The 21,894-nt window shown below is 40.2% G+C and overlaps 11 protein-coding genes and 1 pseudogene across 11 annotated transcripts; 5 read left to right on the top strand and 7 right to left on the bottom strand.

Annotated features, from left to right (window-relative positions):
* Positions 1 to 2,435: 2,435 nt before the first annotated feature.
* Positions 2,436 to 2,914, bottom strand: LOC131678449 (histone H3). The gene has a single exon (XM_058958616.1). It carries the CDS (start codon positions 2,884 to 2,886, stop codon positions 2,476 to 2,478), a length of 411 nt encoding a protein of 136 aa, XP_058814599.1. The 5' UTR covers positions 2,887 to 2,914; the 3' UTR covers positions 2,436 to 2,475.
* A 190-nt stretch (positions 2,915 to 3,104) lies between these two features.
* On the top strand, positions 3,105 to 7,091 carry LOC131676029 (uncharacterized). The gene is made up of 4 exons (XM_058955155.1): positions 3,105 to 3,438; positions 4,504 to 4,857; positions 5,007 to 5,014; positions 6,757 to 7,091. Exons 1-4 carry the CDS (start codon positions 3,128 to 3,130, stop codon positions 7,074 to 7,076), a joined length of 993 nt encoding a protein of 330 aa, XP_058811138.1. The 5' UTR covers positions 3,105 to 3,127; the 3' UTR covers positions 7,077 to 7,091.
* On the top strand, positions 4,462 to 4,900 carry LOC131678455 (histone H2B). Its single transcript, XM_058958630.1, has one exon. The coding sequence runs from the start codon at positions 4,487 to 4,489 to the stop codon at positions 4,859 to 4,861; it is 375 nt and encodes a 124-aa protein (XP_058814613.1). The 5' UTR covers positions 4,462 to 4,486; the 3' UTR covers positions 4,862 to 4,900.
* LOC131678441 (histone H3) lies at positions 6,080 to 6,556 on the bottom strand. Its single transcript, XM_058958604.1, has one exon. The coding sequence runs from the start codon at positions 6,518 to 6,520 to the stop codon at positions 6,110 to 6,112; it is 411 nt and encodes a 136-aa protein (XP_058814587.1). The 5' UTR covers positions 6,521 to 6,556; the 3' UTR covers positions 6,080 to 6,109.
* A 1,430-nt stretch (positions 7,092 to 8,521) lies between the features above and the next one.
* On the bottom strand, positions 8,522 to 9,046 carry LOC131676386 (histone H2B-like). Its single transcript, XM_058955454.1, has one exon. The coding sequence runs from the start codon at positions 9,026 to 9,028 to the stop codon at positions 8,654 to 8,656; it is 375 nt and encodes a 124-aa protein (XP_058811437.1). The 5' UTR covers positions 9,029 to 9,046; the 3' UTR covers positions 8,522 to 8,653.
* A 203-nt stretch (positions 9,047 to 9,249) lies between these two features.
* Positions 9,250 to 9,711, top strand: LOC131678431 (histone H2A). Its single transcript, XM_058958589.1, has one exon. The coding sequence runs from the start codon at positions 9,292 to 9,294 to the stop codon at positions 9,664 to 9,666; it is 375 nt and encodes a 124-aa protein (XP_058814572.1). The 5' UTR covers positions 9,250 to 9,291; the 3' UTR covers positions 9,667 to 9,711.
* A 1,036-nt stretch (positions 9,712 to 10,747) lies between these two features.
* Positions 10,748 to 11,234, bottom strand: LOC131678405 (histone H3). The gene has a single exon (XM_058958556.1). It carries the CDS (start codon positions 11,194 to 11,196, stop codon positions 10,786 to 10,788), a length of 411 nt encoding a protein of 136 aa, XP_058814539.1. The 5' UTR covers positions 11,197 to 11,234; the 3' UTR covers positions 10,748 to 10,785.
* A 165-nt stretch (positions 11,235 to 11,399) lies between these two features.
* Positions 11,400 to 21,694, top strand: LOC131676028 (uncharacterized; annotated as a pseudogene).
* Positions 12,933 to 13,699, bottom strand: LOC131678396 (histone H1B-like). The gene has a single exon (XM_058958545.1). The coding sequence runs from the start codon at positions 13,651 to 13,653 to the stop codon at positions 12,985 to 12,987; it is 669 nt and encodes a 222-aa protein (XP_058814528.1). The 5' UTR covers positions 13,654 to 13,699; the 3' UTR covers positions 12,933 to 12,984.
* LOC131678424 (histone H2A) lies at positions 17,714 to 18,158 on the bottom strand. The gene has a single exon (XM_058958578.1). It carries the CDS (start codon positions 18,116 to 18,118, stop codon positions 17,744 to 17,746), a length of 375 nt encoding a protein of 124 aa, XP_058814561.1. The 5' UTR covers positions 18,119 to 18,158; the 3' UTR covers positions 17,714 to 17,743.
* On the top strand, positions 18,357 to 18,794 carry LOC131678439 (histone H2B). The gene has a single exon (XM_058958599.1). It carries the CDS (start codon positions 18,381 to 18,383, stop codon positions 18,753 to 18,755), a length of 375 nt encoding a protein of 124 aa, XP_058814582.1. The 5' UTR covers positions 18,357 to 18,380; the 3' UTR covers positions 18,756 to 18,794.
* On the bottom strand, positions 20,537 to 21,015 carry LOC131678415 (histone H3). The gene has a single exon (XM_058958569.1). It carries the CDS (start codon positions 20,985 to 20,987, stop codon positions 20,577 to 20,579), a length of 411 nt encoding a protein of 136 aa, XP_058814552.1. The 5' UTR covers positions 20,988 to 21,015; the 3' UTR covers positions 20,537 to 20,576.
* Positions 21,695 to 21,894: the final 200 nt, after the last annotated feature.

Below are 21,894 nucleotides of genomic sequence, written 5' to 3'. Positions count from 1 at the left end.
CACAAGTGGTTCCAAATATTTTTTATAATAAATTCCGAGAAGTCGACTGTTCTAAGATGTTTTATACTGACGGATCAAACCTCGAAGGGTCCACTGGCTTCGGTATTTTCAATCAAAAGTTCACCGCCTCCTACAAACTCAGTGACCCTGCTTCAGTTTACGCCGCAGAACTAGCTGCTATTCAGTATACCCTTGGAGTCATTGACACATTACCCGCAGACCATTACTTCATCGTCTCGGATAGTCTGAGTTCTATTGACGCTATTCGCTCGATGAAACATGGAAAGCATTCCTCGTATTTTTTGGGGAAAATACGGGAGCTACTGAGTGCTTTATCTGACAAATCTTTCCAGATTACCTTGGTGTGGGTCCCTTCTCATTGCTCCATTCCGGGCAATGAGAAGGCGGACTCCTTGGCTAAGGTGGGTGCCATTGAAGGTGACGTTTTTGAAAGACCAATTTGCTTCCACGAATTTTTCAGTATTACTCATCAGAGAACCCTCGAAAGTTGGCAAACCTCGTGGAGCAATGGGGAGCTAGGAAGGTGGCTACATTCGATAGTCCCTAAGGTATCGACGAAACCTTGGTTCAAGGGGATGGATGTGGGTCGTGACTTCATTCGTGTGATGTCCCGACTCATGGCGAACCATTACACGCTGGATGCACATCTCCGACGTATTGGGCTCGTGGAGAGTGGTATCTGCGCTTGTGGCGACGGTTATCACGATATAGAGCACATAGTCTGGGCGTGCACCGAGTACAGTTCCGCCAGGTCTCGGCTTATGGACACCCTCCGGGCCCGAGGAAGACCACCCAACGTCCCGGTTCGAGATGTGTTGGCAAGCCGCGATGTCCTCTATATGTCCCTTATATACACCTTCATAAAAACCATCAATATCCAACTTTAACTGCCCCTTTTTCCTTATCATTCTCAGAAGCGCTCTCTTCCACCTGTACCATACACCCACGATGGTTTGATGCGACTCCAAGGCGACACAAAACATCCCTGTCGAATGAGCCAACAAACACGGGACCTAAAGCACGAACATCACACGCACAACTCGAAATGTAGCCGATCAACATCTGAGCCGCACTACGAAATCGTCTGGAGAAACCCCTGCCATCTCGAGAACGACCACCCGGCGTCCCAGTACATGATTCTTCCTGATGAAGACCACCCTGATTCTGTAATCCATCCGTTGATCTCCCGAAGTCTGAAACTGAAATAATGTTCTCCCCCTGCCATGTTTGTCCACCCTACTTCCCCTGACTCTTATACACAGAAGTAACACCCCTTCCCCCCCCCCCCCAAATATCTTCATGAAGCATTTAGCTCTTCTTGCCTTTTCTAGTTTTAACTATTATATTATATGATCTCGTTGAAAATGCCCAACTCTACTACCACATAAAATAACTCTAATTAATGTCTCCGAATCTTTACAAAATTTAATCACGCCCTCTAATTATTTCTACTTTTAAGATAGTCGTAAAAATTTTCCCCCTTAGTTAAACATTATTTGCTCCAATAATCTCATTGCTAAAAATGTCAAACCGTATTGCCATAAAAACTAAATGACCCCTCTAATCTTACGAAAATTATACTACCCCCTTGTGTATATGTATAGCTATAAATTAGCCTTAGTTTAATTTCAAAAATCAATATGTAAGCCCCTAGTTTTAAGTAATTTAAAATGTAAAACAAAACAAAATTGGCACCTTTAAGCTAACGCAAACCTGCCTTATCAAATAAACGAATTGAAAAAAAAAAAAACTTGACAGTCAATAACATTTCTAAAGTAATTCAATGTTGCGTTATTGCAATTTATAGGCCCCTTCATTAAGTACGAAGTTACAAACATTTAACTGAAAAAATATTTTATCTCAGATGGTATATTTGTCCATATTATTTATTTATTTTTTCCACAGTTGTACCAATTCTTATATGAGCGTTGGAAATGCTGTTGTCGGCATATTTAATTATGGTCCAACAGAATCGTTCATGCCATAAATTATAATAATGCGTTCAAAACAAATGTCTGGACATATTACATATATTTACCCATTTCTAGACTGGTTCGAGCAAGCTCATCGTTGCTCAGTCAGCAATTTGAAAATTCCCGAATTATATTCTGTCTGAAAGAAATGTGCATGAACATTATCAATCAAATTTTGATAAATCAAGAAATGTAGACTTACCAGTAATTACAAAACTGTTCAGAAAGACTATATCGCAGCGTCTTTTCATTCCTTCTATCCGCCATTTTGCCATGCATTTTCACACAAAACGGAAACATGGGCTTGAAGGTAAAATGTAAAGTTTATGAATCCAAAAGAAAAGCACAGTGGCATTTTCAATGCCAAATCAAACTACAAAGTCATAGAATATTCAAAATTCAATTCTTAAGTAATTAATTTGGTGGCCCTGAAAAGGGCCTTTGATTTGTTGTCGATGAGATTTAATGAAAGCTGATAGTCTTAAGCACGTTCTCCACGGATACGACGAGCCAGCTGAATGTCTTTTGGCATGATGGTTACTCGCTTGGCATGGATAGCGCACAGATTAGTGTCTTCGAACAAGCCAACCAGATATGCTTCACTGGCTTCCTGTAAGGCCATAACAGCTGAACTCTGGAAACGCAGGTCGGTCTTGAAATCTTGAGCGATTTCACGAACCAGGCGTTGGAATGGGAGCTTGCGGATCAACAGCTCAGTCGACTTCTGATAACGACGGATCTCACGAAGAGCGACTGTTCCCGGTCGATAACGATGAGGCTTCTTCACTCCACCAGTAGCCGGAGCACTTTTACGAGCAGCCTTCGTCGCCAGCTGCTTGCGAGGAGCCTTTCCTCCGGTTGATTTACGAGCAGTCTGCTTGGTACGAGCCATTGCTTTTTGTTGGTTGAGTTATCTAGAACTGAACGCGATGGAAGTAAAACACATAATGAATCACTCAGGCAGCCATTACCACTCTTTATACTGACTTGGTCCGCACAGAACAGCCAATCAGGGAAGAGGAACGGAAAAACATACCCTCTCGTCGACTATATAAAGGACACACATAACGGCAAAAAGGCATAAGTTTCACTTCAACTGTGCGGACTGAAAGTAGCATCAATAAGCAGAGAAAATGACTGGTCGCGGTAAAGGAGGAAAGGGACTCGGAAAAGGAGGCGCTAAGCGTCATCGCAAGGTTCTTCGTGATAACATCCAGGGAATCACCAAGCCCGCCATTCGCCGTTTGGCTCGTCGTGGTGGTGTAAAACGTATCTCCGGTCTGATCTACGAGGAGACACGAGGAGTGCTGAAGGTGTTCCTGGAAAATGTCATCCGAGATGCCGTGACCTACACTGAACATGCCAAGCGAAAGACCGTCACCGCAATGGATGTCGTCTATGCTCTGAAGAGACAGGGACGCACTTTGTACGGTTTTGGAGGTTAAATAGCTAAAATTCATTTGGATCATTATAAAAAGGCCCTTTTCAGGGCCGCAAAAATCGTTTCAAAGAATTATTTTGCATTTTCTATTCCATAAGTTGTTCAAAATGGCGCCGTTTCCAGCAGAACACATAACATTCATATTTTAACATGTAGAATCTAAAAAATGCCTCAAGAGCTTTTTTTCAATATGTCATCTAACAATGAGAGACTCTTTCTTTACTTTTTGGCATGCATATTAAACAAAGGGTTGAGGAATGAATGTTAAAATGGCCGAGAAATTTACAGAAAAGAACGAAATCGATGGGAGTATCTTTTTAGATTTGCATTTTTATAAAAAAAACCTCCAGAATAATTCTTTGACATATCTATTCTCTTTAGACTTTTCGAAAGCGATGGAAACAGTTTTCTTTAGTTTGGAAACTGTGTCCTATTTTTGGCGCTGTTGTACAATATCAATTGTGTTTCGAGTAATACAATTCAAAATTTAGACGCCCTTTAGCAACGAATCGAATATGAGCGTGACTTACGTAACAAACTACTTCTGTCGTTTGGCAAGTGAGCTACTCTCAACCGTTCACTCTGTTTGGGAGTACTAACATTTCACTGATTCAAATGCAGATGGGACATATAGGAAAACTGAGATTCTTGTGCTAGCAAAACTCTAGTAAGAAAACTGCGGAGAGAAAAACATAACAACATAAAACACACGTCCAATGTTATAAGGATAGGCAATGTTCGATTGGATTCGTTTTTTGACAGCTAAACGCGAATCCAATCGATCCAAAATGGAGTCTCCGTAGTTCTCTTTCTAGAGTTTTTCTAGTTTGTACCGGTGACGGAAGACTATTTAGAATTTGAGTATCGTTGAAAATTGTGTATTTATGTTCATCAACTACCGCAGGGTGGAGCTACGAAGGAAATGTAACGAGAAAACATAAACAAGGACGGATTGTCATTCCACTACGAACGAGTATAAAAGAGACACGGCACACTGTGCGTCTACCTCATTTCGTTTGTAGCATCGTAAAAGCATCTTACATCAATTGAAATGGCACCAAAAACCAGTGGAAAGGCCGCAAAAAAATCCGGCAAGGCACAGAAGAGTATTGTCAAGGGAGACAAGAAGAAGCGTAAGCAACGCCGGAAGGAAAGCTACGCCATCTACATCTACAAGGTGTTAAAACAAGTCCACCCGGACACTGGAGTCTCTTCAAAAGCCATGAGTATCATGAATAGCTTTGTTAACGACATTTTCGAACGCATTGCTAACGAGGCTTCTCGTCTGGCACACTACAACAAACGTTCGACGATCACTTCCCGCGAAGTACAAACCGCTGTTCGTTTGCTGCTGCCGGGAGAGTTGGCCAAACACGCCGTCTCGGAAGGCACCAAAGCCGTCACCAAATACACCAGCTCCAAGTAAAGTCTTCTGATCATTGCATTAAAAACCGGCCCTTTTTAGGGCCATCAAAACATTAACGAAGAATCAAATTAAATTTTCTATGTCAAAAGTCCTACAAAAAGTGAAGTCTTTGTTTAAGATATTTTTACGCATTTTTATTTAATAGGAAGAATGGTGCGTCTATTTTCACTCCAAGGGAGGACCATGCATTATCCTTAGTTTTTTGGTCATATTATTTGTGTTAATACGTTGAGCAAAGATGGCACACGCTATTCTGACAATAGCTTTATATCGATGGGATACTACTAGGAATGGGATGATAATGAGCTCAAATTCCTGTGTGTTGTATTACTGGGAGCGTGACATAAAAGAATTAAATTGATCTTTACCGGAGTTCGTTACAAATATTGAAATTTTCTGTGTTTTTCTTTCATTCTGTGCGAGCTTATGCAGGTACTTTTTATCATACAAAGAGTCATGCAATACCAATGCTTGCACGGGTAGGTTAAAGAGAATAAGCAGCATCAACGCGTAGCTTCCCTACCTGAACATATGGAAATATAGAATCCGTTGTGTCAAAGTCGTTCCTTTCATTCCCACATTCGCTGCCATATTTCATATAAAAGAGAAACACGTCGTTGCAAATATCGTCAGTACAGTACCCCTTTTTTATAGCTAGCCAACCAAGCGATTCAACTAGTCAAACATCGAGCCGAAGTGAAAAATCGATTTTTTGAAATAAAAAGATCGATTGTGAAAACATTGCCTTTTTTCAATGGGAATTTTGAACGAATTTCTAGATTCAACAGAAATGACGCTTAGGAGCGCACACTTTCGTAATGCTGAATGCTTTCCAAATTTTAGAATGGCGCCATAGAGAGCAGACTGTATTTTCGAATAAATAAATATTTAATGTCTGTGAAAATATTTGAACGGATACCCCTTACAAGCAGCGAAATACTAGCACTTCCTAAATTATATCTATAACGATGTTAACCAATTTGAAAAAAATTTGTAATCAACCGTGAATCCATTCAAACTCAATAACGCATCCGCCGGTAGCAAACTTACCTTTGGATGGACTGTTTATTTTACATAACCTAAATGTTCGAGATGGGCGCCAGTTTTCTGTTTCAAAATAGTATAGAGCGGTATTTTCTAAGCCCCAAACTGAGGTATGAAAAATTCAAATCCTAACTCTTAAGCAATAACTTTAGTGGCCCTGAAAAGGGCCTTTTGTATTATTGATAATGAGATTCAATGAAAGCCTTAAGCACGTTCGCCACGGATACGACGAGCCAGTTGAATGTCTTTTGGCATGATGGTGACTCGCTTGGCGTGGATAGCGCATAGATTAGTGTCTTCGAACAGGCCAACCAGATAAGCTTCACTAGCTTCCTGCAAGGCCATAACAGCTGAACTCTGGAAACGCAAGTCGGTCTTGAAATCTTGAGCGATTTCACGAACCAGGCGCTGGAAAGGGAGCTTTCGGATCAAAAGCTCAGTCGATTTCTGATAACGACGGATTTCACGAAGAGCGACTGTTCCCGGTCGATAACGATGAGGCTTCTTCACTCCACCGGTAGCCGGAGCACTTTTACGAGCAGCTTTCGTCGCCAGCTGCTTGCGAGGAGCCTTTCCTCCAGTTGATTTACGGGCAGTCTGCTTGGTACGAGCCATTATTGTCGGTTGGTTGAGGTCTTCTAGGTAACTGAACACGATGAAAGTAAAACACAGAATGAATCACTCAGGCAGCCATCACCCCTCTTTATACTTGATTGGTCCACATGGAACAGCCAATCAGCGAAGACGAATAGTAAGAACATACCCTCTCGTCGACTATATAAAGGACACGTGTAACGGGAAAAGGCATAAGTTTCACTTCAACTATTCGGTCTGAAAGTAGCATCAATAAGCAGAGAAAATGACTGGTCGCGGTAAAGGAGGAAAGGGACTCGGAAAAGGAGGCGCTAAGCGTCATCGCAAGGTTCTTCGTGATAACATCCAGGGAATCACCAAGCCCGCCATTCGTCGTCTGGCTCGTCGTGGTGGTGTAAAACGTATCTCCGGTCTGATCTACGAGGAGACACGAGGAGTGCTGAAGGTGTTCCTAGAAAATGTCATCCGAGATGCAGTCACCTACACTGAACACGCCAAGCGGAAGACTGTCACCGCCATGGATGTCGTCTATGCACTGAAGCGACAGGGACGCACTTTGTACGGATTTGGAGGTTAAATAGCTAGAACTCAATTGGAATTATATAAAAAGGCCCTTTTCAGGGCCAACAATCGTTTCAAAGAATTAGTTCGCATTTTCTATTTCATAAGCTCTTTTTCCCTAGCTAACAAATTGGGTTAAACCCAAATCTGTGCATTTAACTAGTTTTGATGAAGTTTGATTTTTGTGTTTCGAATCCTATATTTGATACATCGGATTCAGTAGAATTTTTTTGGGGTAAGTCGAAAACTAAATTTGGAGAATCACCAGTAAAAGTAGTATGTTTTAGCAAGGATTTTTTGACGTTATGCAGAAAATTTGTACACAAAATAATTGTCCTACCTTGAACAGAATATTTTCGTTACAGTTGAAAATCCAACGAGCGACATAATACGCCCTACTTCTGACGTAATCCCACTGTTTAGACTAGGAGAAAATACGATTGTCGCTAGTTGGATTTTCCACTTCAACCAGAATATATCTGAATGCACAAAGGGATTTCAAAATGACAGACATAGACGTCTAGTTTGGGATTTCCTAGTGTGACGGCATTACTATTTAAACGACCATTCGTTTAAAGGTTTATTTTCACAAGTATAGAATATTTATTTATTCGAACATGGAGATTGGGGGTTGTGTGTCATTCAAAAATTTGGAACGATTACATACAACACTCATTTCAATTGAACTGATCGTTTGTTTCATTTTTAATACGAGAAACGCTCAACGAATTGTATTTTTGCCATGAAGCTCCGCTTTCTTGGACAGTAGCTCGAACAATATATCCCATAGGAAAAAAATCAATTTTTCATATCATCTCTGAAATTGACGTCTATATACATTACGCAGGGCATCAGGCACTGTGTGGAAATCCATTTGAACAAGCTTAGCCTGAACCGGAAACCTCCTGACGCAAGTCCTTCTGAAGCTGCATCGATGTCTTTTTTGTGGTTATAGCCGGAATTCCCTGACGGTTGTAGTCCACTATTAGGCTGAACTGGACCATAATTGTCGCAATGATGGTCCTTTCGCTGAAAGATCGTAGAAGCAGCTGTGCTTTGATTGACTTTGCATACAGAAAGTGGTGGGATGTGACTTCGTCAAGCGAAACCATCTGGAAGATTTCGGCGTTAGCGAGGAATATGTCCAACATCGACGGAATTCATGCTTGCGTTTCATACATTGCATCGTCCGGGAACTGTACAGCGCAGTGTACTAGCTGAGTATGTCCAAAGAGAAGGCGACCGGTTTGATTGCGTTGGTAGTTGCCCCATAGTGCGTACCTGGTATTGTGAACCCCTCCCCCATTGATGAATTTTGCGTTGCTTGCAGCAATGATGGTTGCGCCGTACCTAAATTGAGCCGCCTTCCCGTTACTAAAGTGGCGTTGTTGAGGACAGTAGGCTGTCCCTTCCCGAAATAGTCAATACATTAGCTATCGAGGAAAATATTTTACATTTTTTGATTACTCATCGCAAGTTTATTCATTCTATTATTTTTGAGGCGAAAGCAGTGGAAAATCTAGTTTGATTCTTTAGCAAAGAGTTGGTGGCCCTGAAAAGGGCCGATTGTTGCGATGCAGCGATTAGATGAATTTACTTGGAGCTAGTATACTTAGTGACAGCTTTGGTGCCCTCCGAGACAGCGTGTTTGGCCAACTCTCCCGGCAACAGAAGACGAACGGCAGTCTGTATCTCGCGGGAAGTGATCGTAGAGCGCTTGGTGTAGTGAGCCAGACGAGAAGCTTCGGATGCAATGCGTTCGAAGATGTCGTTAACAAAGCTATTCATGATGCTCATGGCCTTCGAGGAAACTCCGGTGTCTGGGTGAACTTGCTTCAGCACCTTGTAGATGTAGATAGCATAGCTCTCCTTACGCCGTTGCTTACGTTTTTTCTTGTCTCCCTTCACAATGGCCTTCGTTGCCTTGCCAGCTTTTTTGACTGCTTTTCCACTTGCTTTCGGTGCCATTTCGACAATGGTGTTATGCTATCCGGTGCTTGAAAGAAACTAATGTTGAAACCATGTAGGCTAGTTCTTTTATACTCGCATCGGAAGCGTCAGATGCTCGTCCCCTTTTTTATACTTGTCGAATATTATTTCGTCAGCCGCGCCCTTTTGAAAAAGAATGCACATTGAAACGGGTATATAAAGAGGGTCCATGCAGGTACCTGGCATCAGTATACCTCTACTTCAGTTAAAAGTTGCTACTCTATTTGAAAACTCAATACATCATGTCTGGACGCGGTAAAGGAGGCAAAGTTAAGGGAAAGGCAAAGTCCCGCTCGAATCGTGCCGGTCTTCAGTTCCCTGTTGGCCGAATTCACCGTCTGCTGAGGAAAGGAAACTATGCCGAACGTGTTGGAGCCGGAGCACCCGTCTATCTGGCGGCTGTGATGGAATACCTCGCTGCCGAAGTTTTGGAATTGGCAGGAAACGCTGCCCGTGACAACAAGAAGACCAGGATCATCCCGCGTCATCTGCAACTGGCCATTCGTAACGATGAGGAGTTGAACAAACTGCTCTCTGGAGTGACCATTGCTCAGGGCGGTGTTCTGCCAAACATCCAAGCCGTGCTTCTGCCCAAGAAGACCGAAAAGAAGGCTTAAATCAAACGCTGAAACAACTCTTGTACAAAACCGTCCTTTTCAGGACGACCACATATTTGCGATAAAGAAAAAATTGAAAATGTTTCCAATGGGATATGTTGCTAAAATTTGCTAAATCAATTCATAATTATACAACTATGCGATATGACTGACATGATGCGCAGCAGCACGATGTTAAAAAATCGATTTTTTCATGTGCTGTTCAATTCATCATATTGTTGCAAAGCGTAACTATTAAACGACTACAAAAATTTGATGATAATTTTAAGACAGAATTTCGTGTATCAGAGTAGGAGGTCTGCATAATAAAAATTCATATGCAACCAGAAATCTTACATGTAAACGGTTGAAATTATGCCAAACTCACTGACTGGTTTCGAAATTTTAGATTGACTCTCAACCCTAAGTTCGAATGAGTAAGTATTCTATTCTTGTGTAAAAAAATTGTCAACGGATGGGTGTTTAAACTATAACGCCATCGCACCAGCAAATCCCAAGCTAGATGTATACTTTTGTCATCCATTTTGAAACCTCTTTGTGCACTATACTATATTTCTGTCTAAGAAGAAAGATTTGGGTAAAACCAATTATTCTCCACTACAGAGTTAATTGATTAAAACCATTTTTGCGCGTGAACAGTACAAAATCTAAAACTAAATTAGTTGTGGAATTTGCATTTCGACTGCGTATTACAAGAATGCTACACTAACTTAGAACGGGACTAAATCAGCGGCTTTGTTCAGAAACAATGTGCCTTCGTTTTTTATGCTAGCATCAATCCGATACTAGCTTAGTTTGGCTTCAAGTTCGTGTAGAAATCTGATGAAACGAAATCGAAATGCAAATTCCATATCTAATCATTTTGTGATCAACTCTCAATCCATTCAAACTCAATAACGTAGCTACCGATATTAAATCTACCTTTAGATGATTTGATAATTTCCACATCACCCAAACGTTCGAGACATCTGTTTCCAAATAGTATTAAGCAGAATTTCCCAAGCCAAATCAAACTAAATCATAGAAAGTTCAAATTCTAACTCTTAATCAATCAATTGGGTGGCCCTGAAAAGGGCCTTTGGTATTATTGATAATGAGATTCAATGAAAGCCGATAGCCTTAAGCACGTTCGCCACGGATACGACGAGCCAGTTGAATGTCTTTTGGCATGATGGTTACTCGCTTGGCGTGGATAGCGCATAGATTAGTGTCTTCGAACAGGCCAACCAGATAAGCTTCACTAGCTTCCTGCAAGGCCATAACAGCTGAACTCTGGAAACGCAAGTCGGTCTTGAAATCTTGAGCGATTTCACGAACCAGGCGTTGGAAAGGGAGCTTTCGGATCAAAAGCTCAGTCGACTTCTGGTAACGACGGATCTCACGAAGAGCGACTGTTCCTGGTCGATAACGATGAGGCTTCTTCACTCCACCAGTAGCCGGAGCACTTTTACGAGCAGCCTTCGTCGCTAGCTGCTTACGAGGAGCCTTACCTCCAGTTGATTTACGGGCAGTCTGCTTGGTACGAGCCATTACTTTTTGTTGGTTGAGTTATCTAGAACTGAACGCGATGGAAGTAAAACACAGAATGAATCACTCAGGCAGCCACTACCACTGTTTATACTGGTTTGGTCCGCACAGAACAGCCAATCAGGAAAGAGGAACGGAAAAACGTACCCTCTCGTCGACTATATAAAGCACACACGTAACGGCAAAAGGCATTAGTTTCACTTGAACTGCCTTAACTGAAAGTAGCATAAAAAGCAGAGAAAATGACTGGTCGCGGCAAAGGAGGAAAGGGACTCGGAAAAGGAGGCGCTAAGCGTCATCGCAAGGTTCTTCGTGATAACATCCAGGGAATCACCAAGCCCGCCATTCGTCGTCTGGCTCGTCGTGGTGGTGTAAAACGTATCTCCGGTCTGATCTACGAGGAAACACGAGGAGTGCTGAAGGTGTTTCTGGAAAATGTCATCCGAGATGCCGTGACCTACACTGAACACGCCAAGCGCAAGACCGTCACTGCCATGGATGTCGTCTATGCACTGAAGCGACAGGGACGCACTTTGTACGGTTTTGGAGGTTAAATCATTAAAACACGCTTTGATCAATATAAAAGGACCTTTTTAGGGCCACCAGAATTATTTCGAAGAATTACTTTGAATTTCTATTTCATAAGCTGTTTCTCTCTAAGAAGCAAGCAAATTGGGTTAAGCCCAAGATTGTGCATTTACCAAGTTTGGCTAAAATTGGATTTTTATGTCTCGAATTCTCTTCATTAGTTCATTAGCCAAACAGATCGACTTACCCATTAGTTAGAACGTACGGAGTGGCTTTTTAAAACGACAAATAATTAACAGAAGGAAAAGTAAACAATGAGAGTCTCTTATTATTGGATGCCTTTCTGAGAAAAGTCTCGAGAATCATTCTGATCTGACAAATCTGTTCTTTTTTGCCTGTCGAAGGCGATGAAAACAACTTCCTATAATGTGGAAACTGTGCCTGTTGCTAACACCTATTGGGTTACGAGTATTGCAATTGAAATTAAGACGCGATTTAGCAACGAATATGGGGGTCGCTTATGTCACACACTACTTCTGTTGAATTGTAAGTGAGCTACTCCCAACCGTTGGTTCTGTTTTGGGAATGCAAACAATTATCTGACTAATGAACATATTATACGCAAACTGGGGTGCTTGTCCCGCTGACGGAAGACTTTCGATTAAAAGTTTGGATTTTTAGTGTTTTGGATTCACCTCATCAGTAACTAACACCAACTTAATGCTAGTTAAAACCAAACCAGCTCCTAATTGGCACCAAAAAGTTACACTCCTGGCGTGAACTCTTAAGCAACTGCCTGGTGCCGAGTGAAGTCTATTTAGATTTTGAGTATCGTTGGAAATTATGTATTTGCATATTAACTAGAATGTAACGATGAAAATGTAAGTGAAACTTTTTTTCCATCTTGTAAAGCAACAAATTTACATAAATAATGTAGAGTATGAAGTGTTAAACATTAAGATATTGTCATTTTCGCTAAATTGGTGGAACGAAACATTTTACCCAATACATTTAACGGACAAAGCACGGAAAAGAAAATCTTCGCCTTATAGCTATAAAGCGTAATATTAATTTGCATTATCCGTTTTGCAAAGAAATATTTAAAGTGAGGTGTATTGATTGGGAAGGAGTATATTGGTTCAAGCATTCGTTATTCGATGGAAAAATATCAAATTCTTTTGAGAAGTACTTGGTAGTCCTGAAAAGGACTGTTTTGTATTATTATGCTGAGCCAGCAAATGCAATAGTTTGTATCTATTGAATTTACTTCTTGGCGGCGGCTTTCTTTGGTGCAGCTTTCTTGGCTGGTGCGGCCTTCTTTGGCTTCGGGGTCTTCGGCTTGTTGGCTGCGGCCTTCGATGGCTTGGTGGCTTTCTGTTTGGGAGCAGCTGCCTTCTTAGCGGCCTTTACAGGGGCTGCCTTGGCTTTCTTCGCAACAGATTTCTTAGCGGCAGCAGCTTTCGGTTTCTTAGCCTTCTTCTCGCCAGCTGGTTTCTTCGCAGCCGCCTTTTTCTCTCCAGCAGCCTTCTTTGGCTTCTTTGCGGCAGCAGCCTTCTTTGGCTTTTTCTCACCAGCTGGTTTCTTAGCGTCGGCCTTAACCTTGAACGATCCGGAAGCACCAGTACCCTTAGTCTGGGAAAGCTTTCCCTTCTCGACACCCGATTTTAGGGCCTTCTTGATGAACGGAGCCAACTTGGCGACGTCACACTTGTAGTTTGCGGCGATGTATTTCTTGATGGCCTGCAGCGATGAACCGTTGCGTTCCTTCAGGGTCTTGATGGCAGCTAGAACCATATCATTCACTGGTGGATGGGTCGATGGCTTTTTCGGTTTAGCAGGGCCACTTTTGGCAGCCTTCGCCTTCTTCGGAGCCTTGGCCGGAGAGGCAGCAGCAGGAGCCGCAGCAGCAACTTCGGTAGCGGTTTCAGCCATTTTAAATCACTTTATTTCTCTTGGAAACTATACAAACTGTGGGGAATATACGAATACGAATATACGAATGAAGTGGAAACTTTTGGCTTGTTAGCGCTTGATTTCGTCGACCGTGTTAGGGAATGCTGATGCATGGCGGTTGAGAATTCCTGTTCGGCTGGTGATGATAATTTTTCTGGACTATTCTTTTAAATTAATATTATTCGAATCATTGATAGTTCACATTCTTCAAGAATTTAATTTACATTTGATGTAATATTTGGGCTTTCTAAATAATTACACAAATGTATTCATATCGAAATGTATGTGAGGGAGATTACAATTTATTATGCACTATTCACAACATTATGAAATTTATTTGCGAAAAACAGTCAAATAGTGCTATTTAAACAATTAATATTCATTTGAAATTCTGTTTATCAGTAAGAGAAATGTTTCTTCTTTCAAATAACATCGTGTATGTGCATAAACTTTGATCTATTAAACGTAATTATTCATTTCAAAAACGTACCGTTTATGTGGCAAAATATCTGCTTTGGCGTCCAGGTTTCGTATGAGTCCCTGCATGATTAGTTGTTAGATATTATTTAAAACTATTTCATGTCAAATTATTTAGTTTGTTAAATGCACAGAGGAAATAATAAATAAAACTGAAGTATCAATGGGGAGTCTTTGTAATGCAATAACTTTGTGTGCAAAGTTCGAAATATTTAGTAGACGCGTCTTGGCCAACTTTAAACGGAGGATCAATAAATCTGAAATCAAGAGGTTGCAGAAGCACTACTTACACCTTTAAAATATATCAAAAAGGAACCAATACATTTCATTCTAATAAGTTTTAATTATCCAGACCCAAGGAAATTGATGTAAAACCCAACAGCCCGGAAATCGCCCTCAAAAATTGGAGTCTCCGGGTCAAACGTGTAGTGGTAGCAACTCTAGGTGATACTAAAACATATTTTGTGCTATTTTAATTCCGATTTTTAGTGATATTTGAGTTTTTCCACCGCACAGTGGCACCTGTTCATACAAAGTTGTGACAAAATTATAAAAATTGGTCTATGTGGCTAAAACTTGGGGTTTTAACTAATTTTGGGTTTTTTATATATAAACCCATTTGAATGCGTTGGTCGTTAAAGGGTTAATATAATCATTCATCATTGTAGCCAATCTCATCGGATAGCAGAAATGGTTGACAAAACTAGTAAAAATCACTAATTTTTCAGTAATATGATGTTTAGGCAATTAATTTGTAAGGAGATTTATGAGCTACAGGGCGTCTCCATATGGGTATTTTCAAAAACATAGGCGCAAAAATGCGCAAGATGAGCCCTATATATCTTGAAACTACACTAAATTTTGAGTCAGTTTCATGATAAGTGACCCATGGGAGACCATCTCAATATGAAACTTAATTGGATTTTTTGATGCAGAACAAACGTAAATCAGTTTTGCACAAAAATCACATATTCATTCTTCATATTCTGCTAAACAAAAGTTTAGCATATTCATTCTTCTTTTCAATTAACTTAACATTGCTCCAATCGGCTGTGATATATCGCCATTGAAACTGTAAGGTACTAAAAATTATAATGAATTGAATTGAACAGAAATCCTCGACATCACTTGCTTCAACGACATGTTTAAAATTCATTTTTCACCCGATTGCAGTAAAATTTTGGGATGCCTTTATTCAAACTTAGAGAAAAATAAAATAAATACTTTCAAAAGAGTTACAAGACATTGATTTTTGGGGTTTTGTCACTCGTCGTGCCACTGTGCACCGTATCAAATTTGCAGTGGAAGTCAGACAGTCTTGTATTTTTTGTTGAATTTGCCATCAACCGGTTAACACCTCTTATTAAAATTTTAGGGTTTGAAGACATTCCAGCGTTAGGGAACGCTGTTTGCACGCATTATGCAACTATTAACAGCTTGTGGTTTAAAAATTCCATCAAAAAATCAAAAAACTTAATTGAATAGTTCAAAAGTTCTTACACAACGTTAATGTTATGTGTTCGTTTTAATCAGGTTGTCTATTCACTTTGAGGGGTAAAAGTTGGGAGACAATAGAACAATAAACTCGAGTTTTTTCGCGGGGGATGCAGGCCGCGTAAATGAAAGCCGCGTAAATTTCAAAAACCGCGTAAAAAATACAGTGCAAAAAAACCGCGTAAAAAACCTAAGTGTATATTGATTTTCCTGCCTACTCTTGCATTTATCAAAAACCTCGCTCTATCTCAGTCGAAGTTCAAACAAAGCGATAAATATTACTTCTAAACCAATAAATAACTCAAAACCCGTTAAATGTATGTTGTCGTGTGTTTAATATACTTTCATGTTTTTTTCGGTTTTAATGTTGCAAGATGTACTTTTAGTATTAGGATTAGTTGATAAGCCAGTCTGTGCGATTAATAGTCGAAGATTTTATAAATAAATAAATAAAATAGATCTTTCAAATGCCATCCCAAATAGAAATGTACAAAATCATAATTTTTAGTATGACAGTACAGTAATTTTCCAACAATTTACAGTATAGTCTTATGTTATGCTACAATACAGAAACAATAAACTTTAACGTTTCTACAGTAAATTTCAATCTAAAATCGACTTTTTCAGTAAAAAAGGGGATGGTTATGTAGCTTAACACTAAAAAATCGATCTTTTTCCATACATTTTTTTCTCAGAAACAATGAAATTTAATGGGAATTAACTGTATCTTTTATTCGATTGACTGTAAAATATATTGTTATCTAAGGTTTGAGGTTGTAAATCTACTGTGATAACTAACCATAATATCTGTTGTTTGATGATTGTTTGCAGGGTAAATGCTATTGTAAATTTCTATCCTGGCAAACCAAACATATTTCTAGTTTCACCATCATGTGTATTTGACATATGATATTTTCAAATCAACTTTTAATATGAATTGGGAAAGGGACACAATACATACCACAGTGGGTTCGGCATATAAAGAATTGTTGATTAGGGCGGTTCAACAATATTTTTTGAGTCTAATGTTTAAGCATTGAATCGTGATAGTTTGAAATATAAAACTCTATTTCTTACTTTCATTCATTTAGCTGAAGATTACTAAGTAGGAAAAGTTATGAAATTTTAGAGCCATAATACTCTAGTGTGCGCTAGAATGTGAAATATGCTCATCGGAAAATTAGAAGTGGCAGTGTCATTAGAAACAGGCTTAAAATCTTACGGACTAATCTTTTGTCTTCTGCGGTCAGGAGTCGAGCTTAGGCAGTGTTACTACGAATCGTTCAAGTCTATCGACATGTCTCACGCCAAAAACACTTCTATACCGTTTATTCAAAACGTAATATCTAACAAATGTAAACAAGCCGAGTTTATTCTGCCAAATAAAAGCTAAGCATTGACTCCTTATCGTCCACAAATAATAGAGAAAAATGCTAACTCTTTTTATGTTAATTTAATCTTAAGCCAAAATGTCACATATAGTATACCAAAGCTTTGCTAATATTTTGTAGATGTGATGTTTTGCGTTGTGATGTTTCTCCAAGTCGACTGTAGTTAGCATGTTTTTCCAATGCCAAACTTCATATCTACACTCTCGGTTGCAATACAGCACATGAAATATATCACAACTACAAACCCGTCTCTCTAAACGTCACAGTAAAATGTGGCATCTACAAACGGTGTTGCCAAGACCACATATGTAAAAGGGCATAATAGCAAAAGTGATCGACAAAATGTAATAAAAAAATTGTTATCAATTATCTCCCTATTATCTTCGCGAAAAACATGTAATATGCTTATACGATCCTGCAATGTCTAAATGCAGAGGTGATAGTAGAATTAATAGCCTTCTGTGTGCTTTAATTGTTAAATAAATTTAAAAGTTGCAAGGAAATTTTTGCACGCGATTTTCTCCGTTTGACGTTTTTGTTGAAAAAACGCTCTAGACTTGTTCCTCTTGACCATGGGTACCTTCTTGGGCAGTTGCGTTATTACTAGAACAATATAGGAAACGATTTCTATTGTTTTTTTCTTTATCACAAATATGTGGTCGTCCTGAAAAGGACGGTTTTGTACAAGGGTTGGTCCAGCGTTCGATTTAGGCCTTCTTTTCGGTCTTCTTGGGCAGTAGTACGGCTTGGATGTTTGGCAGAACACCACCCTGAGCAATGGTCACTCCGGAGAGCAGTTTGTTCAACTCCTCATCGTTGCGAATGGCCAGCTGCAGATGACGCGGGATGATTCTGGTCTTCTTGTTGTCACGGGCAGCGTTTCCCGCCAATTCCAATACTTCAGCAGCGAGGTATTCCATCACGGCCGCTAGATAGACGGGTGCTCCGGCTCCAACGCGTTCAGCATAGTTTCCTTTTCTCAGCAGACGATGAATACGACCCACGGGGAACTGAAGACCAGCACGATTCGAGCGAGACTTTGCCTTTCCCTTAACTTTGCCTCCTTTACCGCGTCCAGACATTTTCTTTGTTAGATTTTCGCGTAGCAACTGCGTACTGCAATAGAGCGATACTGATGCCACTTGCCCGGAAAGACACTCGTTATATACCCGCTGCAATGTTCATCAACTACGGAAGGGTGGAGCTACGAAGGAAATGTAACGAGAAAACATAAAAAAGAACGGATTTCCATTCCACTACGAACGAGTATAAAAGAGACACGGCACACTGTGCGTCTATCTCATTTCGTTTGTAGCATCGTAAAAGCATCTTACGTCAGTTGAAATGGCACCGAAAACCAGTGGAAAGGCCGCCAAAAAGTCCGGAAAGGCGCAGAAGAGTATCGTCAAGGGAGACAAGAAGAAGCGTAAGCAACGCCGGAAGGAAAGCTACGCCATCTACATCTATAAGGTGTTAAAACAAGTCCACCCGGACACTGGAGTCTCTTCAAAAGCCATGAGCATCATGAACAGCTTTGTTAACGACATTTTCGAACGCATTGCTAACGAGGCTTCTCGTCTGGCACACTACAACAAACGTTCGACGATCACTTCCCGCGAAGTACAAACCGCTGTTCGTTTGCTGCTGCCAGGAGAGTTGGCCAAACACGCCGTCTCGGAAGGCACCAAAGCCGTTACCAAATACACCAGCTCCAAGTAAATTCTTCTGATCATTGCATTAAAAACCCGGCCCTTTTCAGGGCCATCAGAACATTAACGAAGAGTTAAATTGAATTTTCTACGTCATCAGTCCTATACAAAAGAAGAGGTCTTTGTTTAAGATTATTAGGAATTTTTATTTATTAGATAGATTTTAAGTTTATTTTCACTATTATGGGGACGGGATAATTTCTTCATTTCTATGAATCAATATAATATGGGACGTGAAAATTGTAAAATATTGTTTGCAGTTTGCACGAAACAAAAATGGAAACCAGAAGCCAATGTTTTATCCATACCATTTGTTCTAACAATAGCTTCATATCGATGGGATACCTATTGGAATGGAAAGATAGTGAGCTCAACTACCTATCCGTTGCATTGTTGGGAGTATGTTAAAATTTTCTGTGTTCTTTTATTCTGTGTGAGCTTGTGGGTACTTTTTCTTAAGCAAAATATCATACAAATATCAATGCTTCCACGGGTAAGCTAAAGATGATAATCTACGCGTAGCCTCGCTACCTGAACATGGTGGAATATAGAATCCGTTAAGCCATCCCTTTCATTGCAAATGTTTGTATGTATATGATTCATGGACTCCCAAACGGCTTAATCGATTGCCGTAAAAATGTATACGTAGTAGACATTTGTTATGGAGCGTGTTTGTGTGCTATTGGTTGGAGATTATCCGCCCGCCAGATGGCGCTTCGGAACAAATTATGTTTTTCTCCTATTTTGTTGAAAGTCGCAGCAACGCGCGACGGGTATTAGCTAGTTTCTGATAAAACAGGCGTAGTAGAAATACATCCTTACAAATACCGCCAGTACAGTACTGCTGTTTTATAGCTAGCCAAACAAGCGTTGCGACGGACATAACGCTTTGGAGCACATACTTTTGTAATGCTGACTGGTTTCCAAATTTTAGAATGACGTCAAATCATAGAGAACAGACTTTCATTTTCGAATAAATACGTATTTTATGTCTGCAAAAATATTTGAATTAAAACCCTAACGCTGTCATTGACCCCCCCAGCACAAACTTTCATTGATAATAATTCGCAGTGTTGTGCCATAATATAATCCTCACGAACTTCATATGCCAAACACTTGAGATTCAACTTGACAGTCAATAACATTTCTAAAGTAATTCAATGTTGCGTTATTGCAATTTATAGGCCCCTTCATTAAGTACGAAGTTACAAACATTTAACTGAAAAAATATTTTATCTCAGATGGTATATTTGTCCATATTATTTATTTATTTTTTCCACAGTTGTACCAATTCTTATATGAGCGTTGGAAATGCTGTTGTCGGCATATTTAATTATGGTCCAACAGAATCGTTCATGCCATAAATTATAATAATGCGTTCAAAACAAATGTCTGGACATATTACATATATTTACCCATTTCTAGACTGGTTCGAGCAAGCTCATCGTTGCTCAGTCAGCAATTTGAAAATTCCCGAATTATATTCTGTCTGAAAGAAATGTGCATGAACATTATCAATCAAATTTTGATAAATCAAGAAATGTAGACTTACCAGTAATTACAAAACTGTTCAGAAAGACTATATCGCAGCGTCTTTTCATTCCTTCTATCCGCCATTTTGCCATGCATTTTCACACAAAACGGAAACATGGGCTTGAAGGTAAAATGTAAAGTTTATGAATCCAAAAGAAAAGCACAGTGGCATTTTCAATGCCAAATCAAACTACAAAGTCATAGAATATTCAAAATTCAATTCTTAAGTAATTAATTTGGTGGCCCTGAAAAGGGCCTTTGATTTGTTGTCGATGAGATTTAATGAAAGCTGATAGTCTTAAGCACGTTCTCCACGGATACGACGAGCCAGCTGAATGTCTTTTGGCATGATGGTTACTCGCTTGGCATGGATAGCGCACAGATTAGTGTCTTCGAACAAGCCAACCAGATATGCTTCACTGGCTTCCTGTAAGGCCATAACAGCTGAACTCTGGAAACGCAGGTCGGTCTTGAAATCTTGAGCGATTTCACGAACCAGGCGTTGGAATGGGAGCTTGCGGATCAACAGCTCAGTCGACTTCTGATAACGACGGATCTCACGAAGAGCGACTGTTCCCGGTCGATAACGATGAGGCTTCTTCACTCCACCAGTAGCCGGAGCACTTTTACGAGCAGCCTTCGTCGCCAGCTGCTTGCGAGGAGCCTTTCCTCCGGTTGATTTACGAGCAGTCTGCTTGGTACGAGCCATTGCTTTTTGTTGGTTGAGTTATCTAGAACTGAACGCGATGGAAGTAAAACACATAATGAATCACTCAGGCAGCCATTACCACTCTTTATACTGACTTGGTCCGCACAGAACAGCCAATCAGGGAAGAGGAACGGAAAAACATACCCTCTCGTCGACTATATAAAGGACACACATAACGGCAAAAAGGCATAAGTTTCACTTCAACTGTGCGGACTGAAAGTAGCATCAATAAGCAGAGAAAATGACTGGTCGCGGTAAAGGAGGAAAGGGACTCGGAAAAGGAGGCGCTAAGCGTCATCGCAAGGTTCTTCGTGATAACATCCAGGGAATCACCAAGCCCGCCATTCGCCGTTTGGCTCGTCGTGGTGGTGTAAAACGTATCTCCGGTCTGATCTACGAGGAGACACGAGGAGTGCTGAAGGTGTTCCTGGAAAATGTCATCCGAGATGCCGTGACCTACACTGAACATGCCAAGCGAAAGACCGTCACCGCAATGGATGTCGTCTATGCTCTGAAGAGACAGGGACGCACTTTGTACGGTTTTGGAGGTTAAATAGCTAAAATTCATTTGGATCATTATAAAAAGGCCCTTTTCAGGGCCGCAAAAATCGTTTCAAAGAATTATTTTGCATTTTCTATTCCATAAGTTGTTCAAAATGGCGCCGTTTCCAGCAGAACACATAACATTCATATTTTAACATGTAGAATCTAAAAAATGCCTCAAGAGCTTTTTTTCAATATGTCATCTAACAATGAGAGACTCTTTCTTTACTTTTTGGCATGCATATTAAACAAAGGGTTGAGGAATGAATGTTAAAATGGCCGAGAAATTTACAGAAAAGAACGAAATCGATGGGAGTATCTTTTTAGATTTGCATTTTTATAAAAAAAACCTCCAGAATAATTC

Source organism: Topomyia yanbarensis, chromosome 1 (assembly GCF_030247195.1).
Source record: "Topomyia yanbarensis strain Yona2022 chromosome 1, ASM3024719v1, whole genome shotgun sequence".
NCBI classification, from domain to species: domain Eukaryota; kingdom Metazoa; phylum Arthropoda; class Insecta; order Diptera; family Culicidae; genus Topomyia; species Topomyia yanbarensis.
The sequence above is the reverse complement of the archived record's forward strand: the minus strand, read 5'-3'. Positions and strand labels throughout refer to the sequence as shown.

Bases quoted from the DNA above. Each gene is read 5' to 3' on its own strand.
- LOC131678424 (XM_058958578.1), bottom strand. From the start codon at position 18,118: ATGTCTGGACGCGGTAAAGGAGGCAAAGTTAAGGGAAAGGCAAAGTCT.
- LOC131678439 (XM_058958599.1), top strand. From the start codon at position 18,381: ATGGCACCGAAAACCAGTGGAAAGGCCGCCAAAAAGTCCGGAAAGGCG.
- LOC131678441 (XM_058958604.1), bottom strand. From the start codon at position 6,520: ATGGCTCGTACCAAGCAGACTGCCCGTAAATCAACTGGAGGAAAGGCT.
- LOC131676386 (XM_058955454.1), bottom strand. From the start codon at position 9,028: ATGGCACCGAAAGCAAGTGGAAAAGCAGTCAAAAAAGCTGGCAAGGCA.
- LOC131678396 (XM_058958545.1), bottom strand. From the start codon at position 13,653: ATGGCTGAAACCGCTACCGAAGTTGCTGCTGCGGCTCCTGCTGCTGCC.
- LOC131678455 (XM_058958630.1), top strand. From the start codon at position 4,487: ATGGCACCAAAAACCAGTGGAAAGGCCGCAAAAAAATCCGGCAAGGCA.
- LOC131676029 (XM_058955155.1), top strand. From the start codon at position 3,128: ATGACTGGTCGCGGTAAAGGAGGAAAGGGACTCGGAAAAGGAGGCGCT. The intron at 3,439-4,503 runs AATAGCTAAAAT...ACCAAAAACCAG, and splicing joins TTGTACGGTTTTGGAGGTTA to TGGAAAGGCCGCAAAAAAAT.
- LOC131678415 (XM_058958569.1), bottom strand. From the start codon at position 20,987: ATGGCTCGTACCAAGCAGACTGCTCGTAAATCAACCGGAGGAAAGGCT.
- LOC131678449 (XM_058958616.1), bottom strand. From the start codon at position 2,886: ATGGCTCGTACCAAGCAGACTGCTCGTAAATCAACCGGAGGAAAGGCT.
- LOC131678405 (XM_058958556.1), bottom strand. From the start codon at position 11,196: ATGGCTCGTACCAAGCAGACTGCCCGTAAATCAACTGGAGGTAAGGCT.
- LOC131678431 (XM_058958589.1), top strand. From the start codon at position 9,292: ATGTCTGGACGCGGTAAAGGAGGCAAAGTTAAGGGAAAGGCAAAGTCC.